Raw genomic sequence first — 22,056 nt, 5'->3', positions numbered from 1 at the left:
AGTAAGGTACAGAGACACTGCTTAAAAAAAGGCACTGTCTAGTGAGCTAATCTAGTGAGCTAATTTAAGGCTTCCGGTGGACGATCTCTTCAAAATAAGAGTACCTCTAGAGTATTGGAAAAAAAGGTTTAATTTGCACATTAAAACTACAAATTAAGCATTTAAATTATGCTATAAGACACACATTATGTTTCTGTGTAAAAACAAGTAATTAAATAATAATAATAATAATAATAATAAAGTTATCTAAATGGATAAATGCTATTCACTGGAGTGCATGGACTTTATAGAGTGGACACTGGACAAAAGACGGCTCCGCGAGGCAACTATCTGGACATACCCACGCGTTCGGGGAGATGTCCTCTACCACACCCCACTCTCCGCTAAGCGGGAGAGGTGTAAAATTCACAGCAGCAGAGCTTCTACTGGGGTCAATGCAAAAAAGATTACCGTTTCCGGACCCAGAATGGACACTGGACAAAAGACGGCTCCGCGAGGCAACTATCTGGACATACCCACGCGTCCGGGGAGATGTCCTCTACCACCCCACAGTCTCCGCTAAGCGGGAGAGGTGTAAAAGCATTTATCCATTTAGATAACTTTTTTATGTTATTTAATTACTTATTTTTACACAGAAACATAATGTGTGTCTTTACAATAACTGTAATGTAATAATAATACTAATAATGTATTGTAATAATTATTTAATTAACGAATTAAATAACCTTATTTTATTCTGAAGGCAACCGGATGTCTTAAATTAGCTATCTCTCAGACAGGAAGTTCTAAATTAGCTCATGAGACAGAGCCTAAAAAAAAGCCTCCAGCACTGCACTTCCGCTTGACTTCCTGCCTTCATTGTTTATTTTTTTTAAATATCTATGCTCCCCCTATCCACAAGGAGGAGCAGTGCACCAAAGCATTATGGGAATTGTAGTCCAGGAAGGAAGTAAGCCCAGTGTCCATGACATCAGAGACACTGCATGGGCTCACCATAGACATATAAACGTAGACGCTCTTTCCGGCTCTGAGGCGCGTGTCACAATTAGTGGCCAGTGAGGCATCTATTTTTTTTAAATATCTATGGGGCTCACTGCTAAAATCTAAAACCACATATTACACACAAAGACCTCCAGGAAAGTGTTTTAGATCTTCTAAACGTCATTAACATATATATATATTTTTTTAAGTGTCCCTTTTAAGGAGGTGGATGAGAGAGGAGGTCGAGTGTTGGAAAAAGAAGTGGAACCCAAATCAGGTCAAACAAGAGATCGACCCAGGCCCTGACCAGAACAAAACAGCCTCACAGACCAATACGGGTCACAATTAAGTCACAAAATGCCTGTGTGAGAAACATGGAATCATATTGGACCCAAATAAAGGGACACTGTTGGGGTTTCATGCGTGCGCCGTGGTGCGTGTGCATGTGGGGTGTGCACGCGCATGCGTGTGTGGCAGTTTGCCACATAATACAGTCAGAGTACTGACTGCTATTCCAGCTATCACAGAGTAAACTTTTCTGTAGGCCTACTTTTGTTGCCAACATATTCATCCTGCTGCACACAGGTATATTCTGTTATTTCTGTATAACTTTGGTTGCTAATGTATTCACCAATTTGCTGAAATGCCACATACTGTATATTCTATATATTTTATTTTTGTTTTATTGAAATTTATTCTGCAAAATATATAGATCCTACCTCAGTAATCCAGGGAAATGCAAGTCTAAATTCTAAAATCTATACTTATACTGTATATTATATGCTAGTCTATCATCATTCACTACATCAATTGTCTGCGGTTCCTGAAGTGCATAACTGCATATACGGCTACAGAAAGGTAAAGTAAGCTTTAGTGGCTCTAGGGGGCAAGTGGCTTAACAACAGCAGTAAATAATGGAACAATAGACTGCAGACAAGACATACATGCACACAGAAACAGCTGTAGTTGGTGTGCATGTCACTGTCACCGATGTTATTGTCACTTTGTTGTCACTATATAGCCATTAGAGGAAGTAACAAGAAAGCCAGAAGAAAGAGGGTGCACCGTGTCACATCTATTCTACAGAAAATCACGGACCCATTTTGTGTAATAAAAAAGCCTTTTATATGGCTGAGAATAAAATATCTCATGTATCTGTTAGTGTCAACTCTATAGACAAATCCGCGGAGCGCTACCCGTGGCACAATAATAACTATGGTGCCAATCGGCTCTCTCACCGCAGCTTGACATCACAGTAATGGTTGCCGCTCGGTGGATTTGTCTATAGGGAGGTAAGTCAATTATTAAAGTATGTATGTGAAGTGTGCTAGCCTGGGAGGCCAGGAGATTACCTGAGCTTTCTGTGGGACTGGTTTGGTACAGCTAAGATTGTTTAGATTCATGCAGTAACCCTCCTACGGCACACGCACAGTATTGTTCCAGCATGTTTTTCACACAGACTGCTGAACTAACAGATCATAACAGGTGACTCAATGCACACAGTATACAAGTAAAACAGTCCAAACCTGTCAACGTAAAAATGTCCTTTCATTCCTCAAAACCCAAACCGCACCAATGCAACTCCTTGTAACAAAACAGTTTTAAGGACATGTCACACCAATGCAACTCACACCAATGCCATTGGGGATAATGGATTCATGCAACTACTCGCAACGCAACCGTTTGGTTGCAAGGAGTTCCATGGCGAATCATTGGTGTGGATTGGGCCTGAGAAAAACTATATTTAGTTTGCCTTTTTCACACCAAGTTCTCCTACCATCATCCATGACTCAGAGACTGACTATTACAATATAATCTGCAAACATCAGCACATACTTGCCTTTGAAACAAGCCATTTGTATAAAAAACAAATAAAAGTGGGGAAAGAACGCAGTCCTGAGGAGACCCTAAGGGAAGACGAGTTTGTACTAGACAGGGTAAAAATTAGCTCAAATGTTCTGTTCTCTGCTTGTCAAACAATCAACCAACAATGTTAAGTAGCCTATGTACAAGGACGTGAGACTGAATACAATTAAGAAGCTGAAGAGAAGTAAACGAAGGGCAATCTTGCATGTTTGTTTTTTCCAGTATACTGTAATGTGTGTGCTGCGAATGTGCTGTGCTTACACTGAATTCACACCAAGAGCGGTATTCGCACTTCTACATTCGGAGAAAGAGGTGTAATTCCATGCACTGTCTATGGCAAGGAACGACCTCATTGTAGCAGGAGGTCGAGCCAGCCAAAAATGGTGTGGAAAAACAAAGCAACAAACAACCCTGAAGCTCACTGTTGTCTGAACTAGGCGTGGGACTAGGTGTGTGGATGTGGAAAACCCTTAGAGGTCACCTTTTGTGCCTAAGGCACACCAATGGGCAAGTCAAAATATCAAGGCACTGGGTTTATAGCAACTGTGTTTATAGCAACAAAAAAAATCACACCCGTGTGAAGTGAGGGGTGCTCTTATCATCATACATCATCTCATTCTCAACCAATGGCACATATCCCACCCAATCACGTGACCAATCACAATTTGTGTTCTCACTTTTGTCTTCAATGTTTGTTTACACACTTTTGTCTTCAATGTTTGTGTTTTCACACTTTTGTCACTTTTGTTACACAGACCCTCAAAGCTGGATATACGAGGGGCTAGCGACCCTCAAAATATACAATCTACAAACCCACACCGCTTCACAATGAATTGTGAGCTCATAGATCTGTTTTTTTCAAAGGTATTAAGTCTCATCATGAGAAGCCCTGTTCTAGGCATGTCTTACCACATGAAGGGTTGGTGCATTCTCTGGTCTCCTGATGGGAGCCCTTACAGTCGGCCCAACTGAGCACCGAAGAGCCACACTTCCTCATCTTCTGCTGGGTTCCTTTTCCGCACGTCACACTGCACGAGGACCACGGAGCCCACTCCAACCACTGTCCTTCCACTAGGGGCGGATAGAGAGAGAGAGAGAGAGAGAGAGAGAGAGAGAGAGAGAGAGAGCCGGTGGAGACGCAGGGTAGAGGAACAGACAGGGATGAAGAATTTGAGGTCCAAGGCAGAGAGAGAGACAGTGAAATGAAAAGGAAGACATGGCAAAGAAGAGATTTGAAAGAGAGAGGGAACAGAAAACAGAGTCAGCTGCCACGTAACAACAAGGACATATGGGGCATAGACGAGGTCAGAGAACAAAAGTCGCATTTATGTACCGCAAGTTCCACAACACATTGTGAACTTTTCAGCGCACGACACTGGCGTGCCACAAAGTAGAAATGAAGCAAAAGAGGCTGCAGAGACTGCTAGATTGTCCCATAAATAGCAACATACCAACACAATTATCACACCATGGACATAACGGTATGTACATTTCAACTTTTCACTCTATTCTGCCGAGCCTGATTAAGATTCCATTCATGCATTGTTGTAAACCAATCCAAGAGTTCAGACAGAGTGCATTCAATTACATTCCCTAACTTTCTTTAATAAAATGTCCCTTACCAATTTGCTCATTGCAATTAAACACTGCATTTCATCATTCGACTATCAAAATAGACTTTGGTGTATATTGGGAGTGTACTGTTGCGGCTGCCACAGAAAGGAAAAGAAAAACATTATTAAATGCATTTTATTCCAGTAGAAGCAATAGACACAGACGCGTTCAAATACTGAGGGAGGAGGAATAGGCTGCGCTGTTGGTGGTAAATTGACTTGTCAAATGGAATATGCAAACCAAATGCAGAATAGTGGAAGAGAGGCATTGAAAGACCAAGCCTTTTTTATGTGCAGAATAACCCTTTTGAGCTATAATCAAATCAAGTTTTATGCTAATGCTACTAATGGGTCCCTTTTTCTGTTGACGAACTAACTCGTTTGATATTGTCATTGTTGTAGATCAAGGAAGAAATCAAAAACACCCACACACGGCCTTCACTTGCTCAGTGAAGAAATAAAATAAATTATATTTAATAGCAACATGTCAGTCAATGACCTTATATTCATACTCATCTCATCTGATGATTGCCATTGTAAAATGTTGTAAAGGGAATGATGGGAATTAGAACAGTAATGGAGTTGGTTAGGGGGCAGGATGACATGTTCACATCTTTGGCACAATGGGGTGAAGTTCAATATACACAACTAGGCCTACTGTACCAGTAAGACACCCTGAGGGCACGCCTGGGAGCACTGGCGCTTTGGCATGGGGGGTCAAATCAACATTATGGAATGAAGTCTGTACTGGCCATATATGGAGAGTATCTTTAGTGTACAGGGTTTGATGAGGTCAGATCAACATATGGAATGTCAGAACAGGTCAGCTCCATATATAGAGATCTAAGGGTGGCAGCGGGGGTAGCAGGTGGTGCCGGCTAGCGATGGCGTCCTCCGTGAGACACTGACAGTGGCGCTGTGGATCGTGCACGCTTCCACCTGGGTGACGGCAGACTGCCGGGCGAGAGCTGTCGGTTTGACATGGGATCAACTTTGACCAAAAAATGTACAATGATAAACAGGTATGGCCGGTTCATGGCCATATAGCGTGTCTCCATATATGGAGCGTGTCACAAGGCGTGATGTCACGATGTGTGATGTCACGACATTCCCATATGGCCATAATATTGGTGACATCAGGGATCTCCATATATGGGCATAACAGGGATTTTTTGTTTTTTGGGAAGAGCCTATCAGTGATCTGCAGCTCAGTCATGGAACCATTATTATTTCAAAAGATAAAAAAAATAAAATAAATCAATTAAAAACAATTCCAACATGTTCCAAGTATTATAAATAATTCTAAATAAATAAATAAATACTTTCCATAAAAAGCAAGGTTAAGAAGTAGTGAAAATAGCAGATCTACAAGCTAGCAATTGTAGGCTGTGGCGTTTCCAGGAATTACATTTTGGGCATGCAAGATGTGTTAATTGTCGTCATCGCCGTACCTCCACCCCCCCCCCCCCCCCCCCCCCCGCGCACCATCGTAGCACTAAAGGTTTTCAAAGAGATATACCTGCCAGACGAGTAGGATACAAAGGCTGAAAGGCATGCATTAACGGCCAATCAGCTGTACACCAATAGTTCTCAGGTCTTGTTTTTGTCCTCTCTTTTTTCTCATTGTATGGATTTTGGCCAGGCAGAAATGGATTTGGACAGGCGGACTTATTGTAGATAGGCCACTGAACGACTGCACACTCACAGTATAGGGTCTTGTACTGAGTCACTATACAGTAGAGTTGTATAGTATAGTATACTGCTGTACAGTATAGGGTTGTGTACTGAGTCACTATACAGTAGAGTTGTGTATAGTATAGTATACTGCTGTACGGTATAGGGTTGTGTATTGAAGGATTGTACAGTAGGGCTGTGTATCGTACAGCAGGATTGTGCAGTAGTTTTGTGGTGATCATTGTGTGACGTTCGGAGGAGACAGCACAGCTGAGGGGAGATGCAAAATCAAGCAAGACGAGAGCAGTATAGGTATATGCAGATGAGGCATGCTGTACCGAGGAAGAATAACTGGAGATGGGGAGTTGGTATAACGCAACGGAGAGATTCCTCTCCCACTGTGAGACAGACAGGTACGCTTGGCAGCCTGTGTCAAAGTGTGTGCAAGCTCAAAGTAAAGTGCTCGAATTAAGCAATATACTAGTATTACACAAGAGCATCATTGAAGTCGTAACAGCAGTAAAGCACACGCTTGAGTGTAATATTTTGAATAAGGTCTTTATGCTATTCAACAAAATCTAAACATGTCACACATTTAATGGGGAAAACTCAGGAATTTGCAAAGTACTAGACATTGACGATTCCAATAGCCTAGTAAAGCAAGTCAGCTGTAATGGCAGAGTGCTATTTACAGTGATGAGACATATTTCATTTTTGGAGCACAGCTGAGTTGTGCTTTATTATGATTTAGTCACAGCTAGAGAGCCTTTCTCAACCAATCAATATGCTTGGCCAGCCCAGAACCACCTGTCTAATATGAGCATCTCTCCTCCCAATATTGTATCATATAAATAAACAGTTCTATTATAATTGTATAGCCTAATGCCAAATGTATGCTCAATCTCCAAAATAGCCGATCTATAAGCTCACAACCCACATCTGATACATCTGTGACACGTTTTGAGATTTAGATTGTTAAACTGTGTCCACCGACACTATCACATGGCGATGTATAAATTGAGCTTAATACAGTATACTGTGCTGTGCCTGCTAGGACAGACAAAGGGTATACATATGAGGAAGTGAGAGGAAGTGATAAGAATGAACATAAGAATGATGCTACTATCTTCTGGCTGTTATCCACCTCCCCTAGCTTTATTTAAGTTATAATACCATTAGACGTGATAACCACGGTCACTCTTTCAGAACCCAGGACAGGATGCTCTCTTTTCTGCATCAACAACTACTGTAACAACCGGGGTGCTGTTGAGCTATACTCCTAAAGGTATAAGTAACAGGGTATAAGTAACAGTAAATAGGGCAGGAGCCTCTATTTCCTGTTTCTGTAGCATGAGGCAGCTTGATGTACAAGTACACCCCCTGGACATGACGCTAGTATGTCGCAGGGACTTACCCCCAATCCAACCCTTTGATGCTGAGTGCCAAGCAGGGAGGCAGGGAGTCTTTAGTTAGTATGACCTGGCCGGGGATCAAACCCTGACCAAAAACAAACGATAAAGCTATATTGAGACACTAATCATTTGTATTGAGTGTTTGTTCAGTAACAGGGGCCTCCCCATCTCTCCAGCTCTATAATAAACAGAAAATACATTTTCAGGTGGGTTGCCATCAGGAGAGAGTACCCTTTCATCAGCTTAAATTTGTACCCTTTTATCAGTGTTCCCAGTTCGAATTTTGTCTGCTCATTTATTTGCTCACTTCCGATTTCACTTTGTTTATCCTGTATCGTCCTAAAAATGGTGTCCCAACTTGAAAATGTCTGTTTACTGAAGCGCAGCAGAGACGGGGAGACCCCTGTTACTGAACAAACACTACCAATGATTGCTATCAGAATATAGAGCAATTTGGCCCAGGCGGTGGCGTAACCGTCTGGGCACCCGACTGGTAATCCAGTCGCAGTGTGCCGCGGGTTCGACTCCCGAGCCCGACACGGCCTTTACTGCATGTCTTCCCCCATTTCTCTCCCGTTTCCTGTCAGCCTACTGTCTGTCCCTTCAAAAAACCAATAAAAGGCGTAAGCCGCAAAATAAATATCTTTAAAAAAAAAAGAATATAGAGCAATTTAACACTGCTAATAAAGCTGCTGATTCTCAGTAGCCAAGCAGCATACTGTGGTCGGCAGCAACATTCCTGAAGAAGATCCCAGTGATCGAAAACGTTGAACTAATAAACCAGTGCAGCTGAGTTATTCCAGTAAGTAAGTTCAGTAAGTCAAAGCTCTGTATATTGTCATTATCAACGTCAACAACTCAGACTCCAGCAAACACAATCTTCATTACTAAAACCGTTAAGGGAAGTGAACACATGGCTAAAATGTTTAGCAACAAGGGCAACTGTGACTATCATCAAAACAAACATGTGTACAGCATAATTAGTAATTACAGTGTAATATACTTCATGGGGGCATGTGTTATTTACGTAACGGTTGTGAAGTAGAACGACTGTTCCCTGGCAGAAGGGATATTTTCTGCCAACAACCCAGCACACCCCCTCCGCCACCCCCTCGCCGCAATTTGTCATTTCTGCAACCCGTCTGCAATTAAGCCGGTGCCATTTAGCCCAAACATAAGCCCTGCTCGTGGATGTGTTTGTATTTGTGTGTCACGTGGTCGCCCGGGTTTCACAGAACTCGGAGCCGTCACCATGTCTGCTGGCTCACTCCAGCCAGCTCTCTGCCTACACATGCAATCCTCCGCGAGTATATACTTGACATCAGCAATAAAACAACCCAGATATGATCCCATCATTTATGCATGGCTGCCGTTCGCCTCCTTCCCTCACTTCTTATTGATGTGTCTTATTTGAAGCAAAGCCTGTCATATTAACATTTATGAAACCTCCCACACATTGTGTACGCACGCGTGCGAGTGTGTGTGTGTATGGGTGCCATGCATTCCTCTACACATGTAGGAGCTGGTGGGAAGGTGAAAGAATTAATTCAACAGTGATAGAGTTTAATTCAAATTTGTCAAAAACAAGATGAAAGAGGGAAAATGGATAACTATATATAGCAAACTGTGTCATATCAACCACTTTATAGGCACGCACGGCAGCTTTGTGTGTATATAACTATAGTAGTGCGTGGTGACAGATCCCCCCCCCCCCCCCCCCACACACACACACACACACACACACACTCACGCAAACATTTGCATATTACATACACACCAGCACCATCAAAGCTGTAAGCATGCAGGGACTCCTCTGCCATGAGGTCTGTGCTGGTGTTGCTCATTTCAAAGGACCATTGCCTTTGAACTCCCAAAAGCACTGCCTGCCGCCAATGAGCTGCGATAGATTCACTCTCAAACGCATGCATGCACACACACACACACACACACACACACACCATGCACGCTCGCACGCACACACACACACACACACGCACACGCACACGCACACGCGCACTTCTTTTATAAGCTGCACTCCCAAACCCATACAGTTTCCTCTCGCATCATCGCTCCTCCAAAAACAGAATGGCTGGAGAATCCCAGAGGGCAGAGGGGAGGAGAGAAATGTCTCTCTTTTATTTGAACTGATAAAAGATATGCAGTCTGGTTACAGGTTATATGTTTATGTGTGTGTGTGTGTGTGTGTGTGTGTGTGTGTGTGTGTGTGTGTGTGTATGTGTGTGTGGGTGTGTGTGTGTGTATGTGGGTGTGTGTTTGTGTGTGTGTGTGTGTGTGTGTGTGTGTGTGTGTGTGTGTGTGTGTGTGTGTGTGTGTGTGTGTGTGTGTGTGTGTGTGTGTGTGTGTGTGTGTGTGTGTGTGTGTGTGTGTGTGCGCGCGCGTGTGACTGTGTGTGTGTGTTTAGTGCATCATGCAAAATGAAAGCGTGGAAATTGACTCATAAAACAACTTTGCTACTATTTACGATTATGTCTTAAATTCGATATGAACCCATATGCTATTGTGAAGCGGGGCAACAGAGAATTCACCTTCTATATACGAAGATGACATTCTATTTCTGTCAGGTCTTTTTTTATTTTCATAAATCTTTCATTGAGAGTATTCTGAGCTTTTCTCTTATCTGCTGGTTTCAAAGCCTTCATGCGGTAAAAGGTAAAGAGCCTGACGGTGTTGTGAAAAGATTATCACGTTAAACCATTAGAGCTCAGTTATTTCCGTAAAGCGTAAACAACCGAGAGCTGCGAGCATTTCTGGCTCTTCCTGGACATGGTTTTAGCAAGTGAAATGTCTCTGCTGCCATTATTATTACCCGCTTGTAAAACTAACCGCGCCAGTCGCCATTTCTGCAGCCAAAAGACCTCCGGCGGTGCATCGCTAAATAGCTACTTTCCACGGACAATCAGGCTTATTATCTGACCAGGGAAATGTTTAAATGTCAGGAAGCTTACCCCACCTCAGCCATGTCTCTATGTCCCCCTCCACGTATGCCTGTCTGTGGTCAGAGGCATTGTTCAAAAATGTATGTTCATCCCCTTTGCAAGCTGACTTCTAAATGCTCCAAAGTATTTATTTCTAGTTTTCTGTTAAGAATGTCAAGATGGTTGTATTCAACATTTAGCTCCTTGGAGTATTGTGATTGTTTGTATGTTGGTGTTGTAGCCTACGTATGTGTTTCTCTGCACACGTATAATGCAATGCAATTCATACAAAACTGATTTTGTGAACATACTCTACAATCTACATACATGAATGTATGAATGCATGAACACTGACACCTATGGTGGGAACTGAGAATCTCTTATGTAATACAGTATATGCGCGCGCGCACACACACACACACACACACACACACACACACACACACACACACACGCACACACACACACACACACAATGTCTCCTCTAAAGTCAGAGAAGAATTTTAGGCCATTTGAGAAATCTCTCCCACACAAATTATATTATAAATACATTGAGAATACTGCAGCACGCTCACCTGTGACTTCACTGTGCAAGCTGCTCTGTGGGAGTGTACGGTATATGCAGTCCGTGTCACACAAACCTCCCCCAGGCTTTTCTTCAGAGCCTACTCTGATGAGACCTCATTTTGGCCACCGTTCGGCCCAATTCTACTCTAAATGGCACGAACTGATGAAGACATTTTGGGCGGACTGTCTTCTCAGCCAAATTGCAGCGGAGCTGCCAGGTGCACTTGACAGTATAATGGAACGGGGCCACGCACGCCGGCGACTTATGGCTCCTCCTGACAAGGTAGGCCTAACAGGTAATCTCAGCCAGACAATTGGCAGAGTGCTGCACTCTGGCAGAACCACACATGGGTCACGGCAATCCAAATTAAGCCAACCATGGTATCGAAGCCCAGACCTGAATGCCTAGGGGTTTTGATGGGGCCCGAGTCAGCCAGGATGGAAGCACAGACCGTGCGATCAATATGGGAATGGAGTGATAGCGTGACCACGGATCAAAGGTCAAAGACTTGGTTCATGAAGGGTCTAGAGGAAGGCAGTATTGGGTAAATGAATAATGTGGGAGACAGGGTTGTAGTGGATGTGTTTAACGCAAAAGTGACTGACAGAATGGTAGATAGTGGTAGTTAGAGTCAGTTGCATAACATAACATTGGAATGCATATGCATGGAAAACCATGTATGAGAGATATGGCATATCAAAATAAATAAAATAGATATATGTTTAATTCATAAGAAAGAAATCCAGAGAGAGAGAGAGAGAGAGAGAGAGAGAGCAAAATAAGAGACAGAATGAGGAGACAGAAATGTAAATGGGGCATGGTACTAACCAGGACACACGGCTATGTTGCACAGTTTGGTCTGCGTCTTGGGCCCTCCACAAGCTGTGGCCCCGCCTCCTCCGTTCACACACTTCCTGGTTCGAGTCCTGGAGCCCCGCCCACAGGTCACAGAGCACAGACTCCATGACGACCATTCCTCCCATATCCCATGCACTGCAAACACCCACCCACCCACACACACACACACACACACACACACACACACACACACACACACACACACACACACACACACACACACACACACACACACACACACACACACACACACACACACACACACATGGGGATGAAGAATGAGCATATCCCATTGCAGGCATGCAGCCAATATAGGCTCTGCATGCGCTTAACTGTAGTCTGGAGTTTTCAGAAGGTGGCATGTAACCGTTTCCTGTTCCCGTTGGGTTCCCAATAGCTTCTGTTTGTTTGGCTGAGTTGAAACACCATGTTGTAAAACCTTCATATGTTTGTTCTACTACTGTATATGGGACCTCAATGGAAACAAATCCTCAGGACCTTTTGGGGTTATCCTTTTAGACCAATGTATCTACAAATGTAGCCAGGCCAGGTCAGGCCAATCAAACAAAGCTATGTGAAAATGAACGAATGAAAAAGGAAAGGGGGATCTGCAGTAACTCTAGTGTTAGAGAGTTAGAGAATGTCAGATAAATGAGAAATTAACCAATGAACCACAACTCACAACATGTCGCAACACGACACATTGAGTTAGATCAGCTCATTTCAACAAAATCATACAATACTTTCAAGTTGTTATAATAATTATTATTATTAGCAAGTAATAACAAAAATAGGGAGTATTGCCCCTTAGAAATAAAACAATGAGGAAGTGATCTCGCCACCTCTGCTATTAATAATAATAATAATAATAATAATAAACAAGTTATCATTCACACTGATGGCCTATAGTGTGATACTGTATTACAAGCAAAAGAAAGTTGGAATGGGCAGGTTGGCATTAGAAAATCATGCTGTTAAAAGGGGACGGGGAAATGAAGGTTATGGTTGTCATGGAAGGGACCATAATGACTAAAAAAATTAAATGACTCATCACCAAGGCTTCAAAAGACTTCAAACACTAATCAACACAGCCAGCGAGCATGCCCCGCACCCTTCCTTTCTTTTTCTCCCTCCATTACACTTCCTGTCAAAAGCTAGAAACAGACAAAATAGGACTCAAAATGGCCTGGAATAAATGAGGTCTGGAGAAGTTGCTCAAAGATTCATTGAACACAAATTAAGGATGTGGACATATACTTACTCACGCTCACGCTCACACACACACACACACACACACACACACACACACACACACACACACACACACACACACACACACACACACACACACACACACACACACACACACACACACACACACACACACACACACACACACACACACACACACACACACACACACACACACACACACACACACACACACCTGTACCAATACCCGCGCTGCATCGAGATAACATGTAAACCCTTTTCAGATGCATGTAAAGGAATGGTGATGCAAAGACGAATATGAAGCCTATTCATAATATCATATTCCAGTTTTCGGTGATGAGGTCACCACCGCAGCACCGCTATCACCAAAAACTACAACATGACTTCACTGAGCTGCGGTAAAGAGCAAACCACAGCTCTCCTTGGTCTAGAAGTTGGGTTGGTTTCGCAAGCTCCAGACATAAAACATAAAAACATAAACACAAAAAAACAACAAACTCGCAAAACAGAGCAGCGGGAGAATGAGGGAACAAAGGAATGAAATAATTGACTATATAGAATAGGAAAGGAACAGAAAGGACTAGAAAGGAATAGAATAGAGGCAGATAGGCAGTAGAGAGCTTAGGGAAAACAATGGACGAATTTGAGGAATTGTTGCTGGCCATGGAGGTTAGGAGATATGAGCGCGGTGATGGACTATGATAGCCGCTATCAGAACCACCGTTTTGGTGAAGAGGTGACCTGCACCGAAAAGGTGGCCACTGGAGTATGAATAGGCCTGTAATGCTCAACAAAGGAGGAGAGATAATTTGAGGGGGAAAGGGCCTGAATGGCAGTGTAATGTCAATTGAGGTCAATGAGGTACTGACAGGAGATGACTATACCACTGGAGGGATGAGAAGTGAATTTGAATGGACAGAGAGAGACTCGGGTGGACTTGGAGAGAATATTTAATGAGAGATTGGGTCCATCAAAGTAGTTATTTGAAAAGCAACGTGCATAGTGGGGTAGATGAATCTACCAGCATGTCGAACAAGGTGGAGAACGAATGATAGACCTGGAGAGACGAGAGGTGCTGAATGCTGGACGACACGATGCAGAGGAAGGGATGGGTAGAGGAGGGATAGGATAAATACTGACACGATGCAGAGGAAGGGATGGGTAGAGGAGGGATAGGATAAATACTGACACGATGCAGAGGAAGGGATGGGTAGAGGAGGGATAGGATAAATACTGACACGATGCAGAGGAAGGGATGGGTAGAGGGATAGGATAAATACTGACACAATGCAGAGGAAGGGATGGGTAGAGGAGGGATAGGATAAATACTGACACGATGCAGAGGAAGGGATGGGTAGAGGAGGGATAGGATAAATACTGACACAATGCAGAGGAAGGGATGGGTAGAGGGATAGGATAAATACTGACACGATGCAGAGGAAGGGATGGGTAGAGGGATAGGATAAATACTGACACGATGCAGAGGAAGGGATGGGTAGGATAAATACTGACACGATGCAGAGGAAGGGATGGGTAGGATAAATACTGACACGATGCAGAGGAAGGGATGGGTAGAGGGATAGGATAAATACTGACACAATGCAGAGGAAGGGATGGGTAGAGGGATAGGATAAATACTGACACGATGCAGAGGAAGGGATGGGTAGAGGGATAGGATAAATACTGACACAATGCAGAGGAAGGGATGGGTAGAGGGATAGGATAAATACTGACACGATGCAGAGGAAGGGATGGGTAGAGGGATAGGATAAATACTGACACGATGCAGAGGAAGGGATGGGTAGGATAAATACTGACACGATGCAGAGGAAGGGATGGGTAGAGGGATAGGATAAATACTGACACAATGCAGAGGAAGGGATGGGTAGAGGGATAGGATAAATACTGACACGATGCAGAGGAAGGGATGGGTAGAGGGATAGGATAAATACTGACACAATGCAGAGGAAGGGATGGGTAGAGGAGGGATAGGATAAATACTGACACGATGCAGAGGAAGGGATGGGTAGAGGGATAGGATAAATACTGACACGATGCAGAGGAAGGGATGGGTAGAGTAGGGATTTGATGAATTGAACAATGTGGACCCTGTTGTAAACAAGTGTAAGGCTTAATTGGGTCGTCCACTCACAGTTAACAGTCTTTGTATTGAGTTTGTGCTTGAAATGTACTGTAATTCTGCAAACTGTTAATAAAGATTTCAATCAATCAATCAAAAAGAGGAGGGATAGGATAAATACTGACACGATGCAGAGGAAGGGATGGGTAGAGGGATAGGATAAATACTGACACGATGCAGAGGAAGGGATGGGTAGAGGAGGGATAGGATAAATACTGATACGATGCAGAGGAAGGGATGGGTAGAGGGATAGGATAAATACTGACACGATGCAGAGGAAGGGATGGGTAGAGGAGGGATAGGATAAATACTGGATAGGCTATAGCTGAGCGTTTTCAGTTTCTTTTTTCTAATATGCACTATTTCTGGATCCTGAAACAACAAACCAGACTGGGCTGGGCTCAGTCATATAACTCTATGGGCTCAGTCCACTTTGCAGTTGGGAGATCGAGTATAGACCGGACACTAAAACAGCCTTTCTCCGTGCCTATGGTGTGTGCAAAACAATTACCGGATACAGTAGGCGGGCTATGACAAATTAAATTAAAAACACTTTCAGTGTCAGTTCAGTTGTCATAGTTATTTCTGATTGGTTTAAATTACACATATTTTCTAGAGGAAAAAAAAGAAAATAAACTCGAGGGGAAATGAATACGCCGGCAACTTTTGCTAGAGAATTCAATAAAAATAAAAATAAATGAAGCTCAATGCAACAAGCAATTACTCAGATGTTTAAGAGAAAAGAGGGAGTTGAAGAAGCTGTCTGATCATAATAATGCGGCTAAAGACACCGTTTTGAGACGGGGAGGAGGAGGCAGGATAGAGACCCTGCAATGAGAAGTGACAGCAGGACCACCAGAAGCAAGCACAGGTAATACTACTAATAATAATAATAATAACTGTGCCAAAATGCAGTTTTCTATGCATTTCGGGGGGTTTTGGGTAGCAGCGTGGCACTGGTCTGACCGCTCATTAGTCCGACCCCGAACCTGCACAACCCTAACCATAACCGGCAACCGCACGTTTTGGGGGTTTGACACAACAACAGACCCGAAATTGGAGGGGTTTGACCCGAAATTGACCCGATTCTTGGCGTGTCCCTTATTAAAATCTCTGGAAGTTCCGGGAAGAACTTCAAAGCACTTTCCCCCCTGATCCTGCCAGCAAGAGACAGAATTTAAATGAACTGAGAGCCGACCAGGGTTGTCAACTACCTGAAATTCAAATAACGGACACCCGGCTGACGACCCTTATCTCTAAGAGAAATAAGTGGGTAGGTGATACAAGTCAATGAGCTGGTTCTCTCTCTAACTTGTGTCTGGGGGTAGTGGCTTCTCACTGTCATTATGATTAGTGCTACAGGGCAGGTTATTTTTTCCCTCTGCACAACACAACTTGATTTGATTTGATTTAGATTTTTATTTTAGCACAGTATAGAGCAATACATTAAAGCATGGGAAAAAAAAGGGAAAGTGCCAGGAGAAGGCAAGAAGCCCCGAGGGCTTATACGAGGCCTCTACCTATATAAAATACAATAAAACATTATAACAAGATATAAATAATTTCCACTAGCCATGATTGCAGTATATATAAAAAATATATAAAATCTACAACATGATTCAAATTGCTTGATAATCCTTAATAGTCCAGTTCATACTCCTGGTGAGAGCAGGAGAGGACCTGGTGAGACGTAGGAAGTGCCCGGCCAGGAGTCAACCCACAGTGCCTAGTCCCTCCACGCACCGGATGGCACGCCCAGTACCGGCAGAGTGGTTCTGGAGCAGCGGATTGTGTGTCCCTGGTTTTTCCCTAAGGGACTGACCGAGGGCAGCTACTGGGATGTAAGTCAGGACTTGATCACCCCGGCTGGGTCACCCGAGTGAGGGGTATGATGTTGGAAGACCCGAAACCCCGATGACCTTGGGATACATCACTGAGGATACGTCCCAGTTGCATCCTAGCGATGTTTTTTAGTTCTTAGTTTCTATAGTGACTCATAGGAATAGACTATGTGACAACCGGGAATAGTCTGGTCAGACCACCCGATAGATGGTTGGCAGCCGGAATGTAGACGGCACCCGGGTAAGCAGTTTGGGTTAGCGCCCCAGCCTGTGTTTGCCGTGAGGAGGACGCCCAAAAAAAACCATGTGAGGCCTTTAGGAGGGCCATTCAAGCCGGAAGTGGAGCCTGCGGCAGTGCGGCACCTCTGTCGCCTTGCCGGTGGAGCCTGCAGAATCCACCACTCCCAAATGAAGTGTCTGGTGCTGGAATCTGGTGCAACACACAGGTCCAGTTCGTGTGTCCCTGGTTTTTCCCTAAGGCAGAGGTTCCCAACCACCGGTACGCGGACCGGTGCCGGTCCGCGGACCGGTGCCGGTCCGCGGGACGCGTGCCACTGGTACACCTAATGGCCGTTGCGCGTAGAGCGCGACACTCAATCCCCCATTGAAATGCAAATGCTTGCCTTTCAGGCTGCCTTTATATCCTACTCGTCTCTTTGAAAACGCTTCTGATTGTGCGTGGGGGGGGGGGGGGGGGGGAGCACACCGTTCATGTGTGCTCTGCGGGCAGCAGCAGCAACAAGCTGTAGGCTATTTTGTCACGATCGCGCTAATGAAACCAAATGCTACACGGTGACGCTACAGGATTATTATTTCATGTCAAAACGAAAAGATTATGTTAACCAGATAAAGTAGGCCTAATGCCTAATGTGTCACTCTGCATGTTTAACTAAGTTTTCCACATGTCCAAAGCAATTTATGAAAAAGACATAAGCCTAAGCCTTTTTTTATATCATACTATCATTGTTGATAATGATATAACGCCATTTAGGTCAATGATATATAACAATAATAGGCCTATAGCAGCGGGTAGCCTATTTAATGTTCTCTTCCGTGAGAACGTTAGGTTTTGGTATGATGATGTGCGACCACCCCCCCCGACACCCTGATGACCTTGGGATACATCACTGAGGATACGTCCCAGTTGCATCCTAGCGATGTTTTTTAGTTCGACATGATTAGAGACAAAAAGAGAATACAAACTATGAGATTTAAGTGATTTGGTGAATCAGAACAACCTTCAGTTTGTTCAAGTATTTTGCAACTTACACGGATTCTAGAGGTGGCCCATACACACACACACACACACACACACAACAAAAATTAGCTAACCATTTTTTTGTTGATCAACTTTTTGAGGGGCGCTAGCCCCTACTTACTATGTCCAGATTTGAGGGTTTGTGTAAACACAAACATTGTCTTAACACAACCATGGAATGCCATTGACAATGAAGGGCCAGCTTTGAGGTTTTGTTTAAACACAAACATTGTGTAAACACAAACATTGAAGACGAAGGTGAGGACACAAATTGTGATGGGCCGTAATGAGATGTATGATGATATACACAGTATGATGATAAGAGTGTCCCTCACTTCACGGGTGTGATTTTACTCTGCCCCTGACACTAGTGTACATATAACAAGTAAGACGTGCAAACGCGGGAAGCGAACGCAGCTCTGTGTGTGTGTGTGTGTGTGTGTGTGTTTTTTGTGTGTGATACAGATGCGCCCTCTGGTGGCGGGCAGGTGGTGTTACAGCGTGACAGACAGACACACAGACAGACATACATGTTCTGCTAGGTCTCATAGTTAGTGCTCACTGCGTTCGCAAATACTACTATAGGAAAAAATTGCTAAACTAGCCAGTATGCAATCTCACTTAAACTTTATTTAATTACGCCAATTAACACTAAGGACATTTTCTTTATGATCTTACACTTGTGTTAGTTTGCACATGCACAAAACAGTTTCTGTTATTTTTTTTTCCTTTTGTGTAAAACTGCTTTTTATGAACCCTGATCCACGCATGGATGTATGCTGTACCAGATTGAGTGATTCATTGATTCATATAGCAGCACACTTAATATTCAGGCCTCCTCAGAAATGCAGCAGAGAATCTCATCACTCAAACCCTACACAGCAGACAAGAGACTAACAGACTTCAGACCATAATACATCACAACAGCACACAGAGTGAGATATTACGATTCAGCCAAAGACGTCACGTCCCCGTCCCCCCCACTGCTGTGGGCTTATACAACATTGTTTATTCGTCTGAAACAAATTGCTATCCCTCAAACTCAGCACTAAAGTAAGTGTCTGAAGTCTGTCCGCGTGCATAGCCAATCAATTAGCCTATAAGCTTGAGCCTAGCAATGACTGCAGGCCACGGGAGATAATAAAATAGAGGAGAAATATTGAGGCTGAGATCTAGACAATTTAGAATAAATGATGCGATAGAGAGAAAGGGTAGAATTCATTAACAGTACAGTGAACACATGACAATGAAGAACAACTTTGGGGGTACATAGGAATGAAAAATCTATTGTGTGTGTGTGGTGTCACCTATTGGTGAGAATATATTTTATCTTTGGTAAGGCAACATCTGCGCGCACGGCCGTGTGTGTGTGTGTGTGTGTGAACATCAGCTAATTTACTATGAACTAACTATTTAATGCTGTCTTGTCGTCCAATAGAGCATGCTAGACAATGAGGGTGGCGCCATTAGGTTTGCAGTGGGAGGTAAACCAGAACGTGTTTGAGCACACAAGAAAGAAACAAAAGAAATTAAAGATAATTAAATATCAAAATGAGAGGCAATCTGTTTTTCGTGGTGACAAAACGTGCAGCGACTCAATAAGCTCCGAGCTGTGCGATGTGCAGATCATGAAACTAAATATGGAGTGAAGTGCCCTCAGATGAACACACATCTGATATGCATATTTCAGCTTTTTTTAATTTTATGCAAATGCTACATAATGTTCAATATGAAAACAAGCCATCCGATCCTACATCTCACACACACACACACACACACACACACACACACACACACAGTCATATTTGATATGGTGAGGTTACATTTCTTAGCTTAACGTTTTTAGCTTGTGGAGCCTGCATGTCATGACACATGTAGCTACAGTACAATGAATGGCTCATTATGAATATCTTTGGCCCTTCATTGGACCTTATTTCCCTCTTGGGTCAATGCAGAATACAGTTGCTTTATTTAACAAGAATAAAATGTATGTGTATGTGTGTATCTGTCAGTTTGAGGGTGTATGTACCAATCCATGAGCAGATGAATGTATATTTTGTGCCTGCCCTGTCATTGTCTTGCTTCAGTGAGTATGCTGTTGGCGTCCTGCAGCCATTGCCTGATGTGCACTGACCCATACGCACTCATAGCGTGCCATTGTCTTGCTTCACGATGTAAATGCCACTAGAATTTATGACTATATTGAACACTTCGTTTGATAGTCCAGTGACTAAGATACTACTCCCACTTTGCACTCTTTGGACCATAGAAGGCTAATACCACAGAGCATGTTGTACGGCGGAAAAAAAGGTAATTTGTCAGGGCAATTACTGCCTAGTTTACTTTGACAAGCATGGAACTATTACTCAAAACTGATCATGTGTATCACACTCATTTAGGAGTTGTACAGTCCAAAAACAGCGAGGGAAAAGAAATAGTCTAGTTTTAGTTCATTGATTTTCTGCCTGAGGCACTTGTCTTTGATAGCCCTTAACTGACCTGCACACACGCACGCACACACAGTCACACACACACACACACACACACACACACACACACACACACACTGTACACACTGTACACACACACACACACACACACACACACACACACACACACACACACACACACACACACACACACACACACACACACACACACACACACACACACACACACACACACACACACACACACACACACACACACACACACACACACACACACACACACACACACACACACACACACACACACACACACACACACACACACACACACACACACACCAAAAACAAGCTACGCTTGTATCTGTACTTACAGACATACTTGTAAACTGAGTGATTTTTCTCTGTCTACAAATGTGGCTGTCTACTGGATCATGCATGCAGTGCACAGCTGTACACTGTAATAATGAGAGTGTACATAATGGACCCATAAGGGTCCATTATGTACCATTGGTACACGCTCTGACTTAAATTAACACTAGGAATTTTGATGTGTCGGCCCTCGTTGGTTCCAATTTACAAAACACAATTATTTTAAATATTTATGTACAGCAGAGTGTAATGTATTATGCAGGCTAACAGCCTCCAGAGAATGTAGCATCTTCAGCAAGTGAATGTTGTGTCTTCAGTAAAATCGCATTGGGGGTGTCATATTGGGGTATCATTGCTTGCATTGGATTTGAACTCACTCGAATTCTAGTGGATGCAACGTGTTTGGAAAAACTGTGTGTGAAAGAGGCTGATGTGCGTGTAATGTGTGTGATTTTGCCTCCATAAAGGTACATACAATGCCCTTCATGTGTACTGTGTGTGGCGTGTGTGCGTGTGCGTATGCGTGTGCGTGTGCGTGTGTGTGTGTGTGTGTGTGTGTGTGTGCGCGCGTGTACGTGTACGTGTGTGTGTGTGTGTGTGTGTGTGTGTGCATGCGTGCACGTGCGCGTTTAACAATCCCACAGGGCCAGAGATGCACAGCAAAGGATTCTGTAGGTAAAGAGATTAATAAATGCATGCAACCGTGGAGCCTCTCTCATCTCAGACATGTCGGGGTGAGAAGGGGGGGGAAGGGGGGAGCCAATCACAAAACAGGATGCATTATACAGCCTCCCCCCCCCCCCCCCCCCTGCGCCCCCGCCCCACGCCACCCAAGTTGCCCTCTCGCAAACCAAGAC

At 43.6% G+C, this 22,056-nt stretch overlaps 1 protein-coding gene across 1 annotated transcript in view; it reads right to left on the bottom strand.

Annotated features, from left to right (window-relative positions):
* The window catches only part of adgrb2 (adhesion G protein-coupled receptor B2), a 311,424-nt gene that overhangs the window by 146,099 nt on the left and 143,269 nt on the right, over positions 1 to 22,056 (bottom strand). Inside the window, exons 5-6 of the mRNA XM_080787040.1 lie at positions 11,879 to 12,043; positions 3,757 to 3,918 (exon numbers count right to left, since the gene is read on the bottom strand). Coding sequence (XP_080643166.1) covers positions 3,757 to 3,918; positions 11,879 to 12,043 — 327 coding nt within the window. The remainder of the gene's footprint in view (positions 1 to 3,756; positions 3,919 to 11,878; positions 12,044 to 22,056) is intronic.

This window comes from Protomyctophum bolini (assembly GCF_963924005.1).
Source record: "Protomyctophum bolini genome assembly, chromosome: 17".
Classification (NCBI taxonomy): Eukaryota; Metazoa; Chordata; class Actinopteri; order Myctophiformes; family Myctophidae; genus Protomyctophum; species Protomyctophum bolini.
Note: the sequence above shows the minus strand (reverse complement) of the source record. Positions and strands in the feature narration are given on the sequence as shown.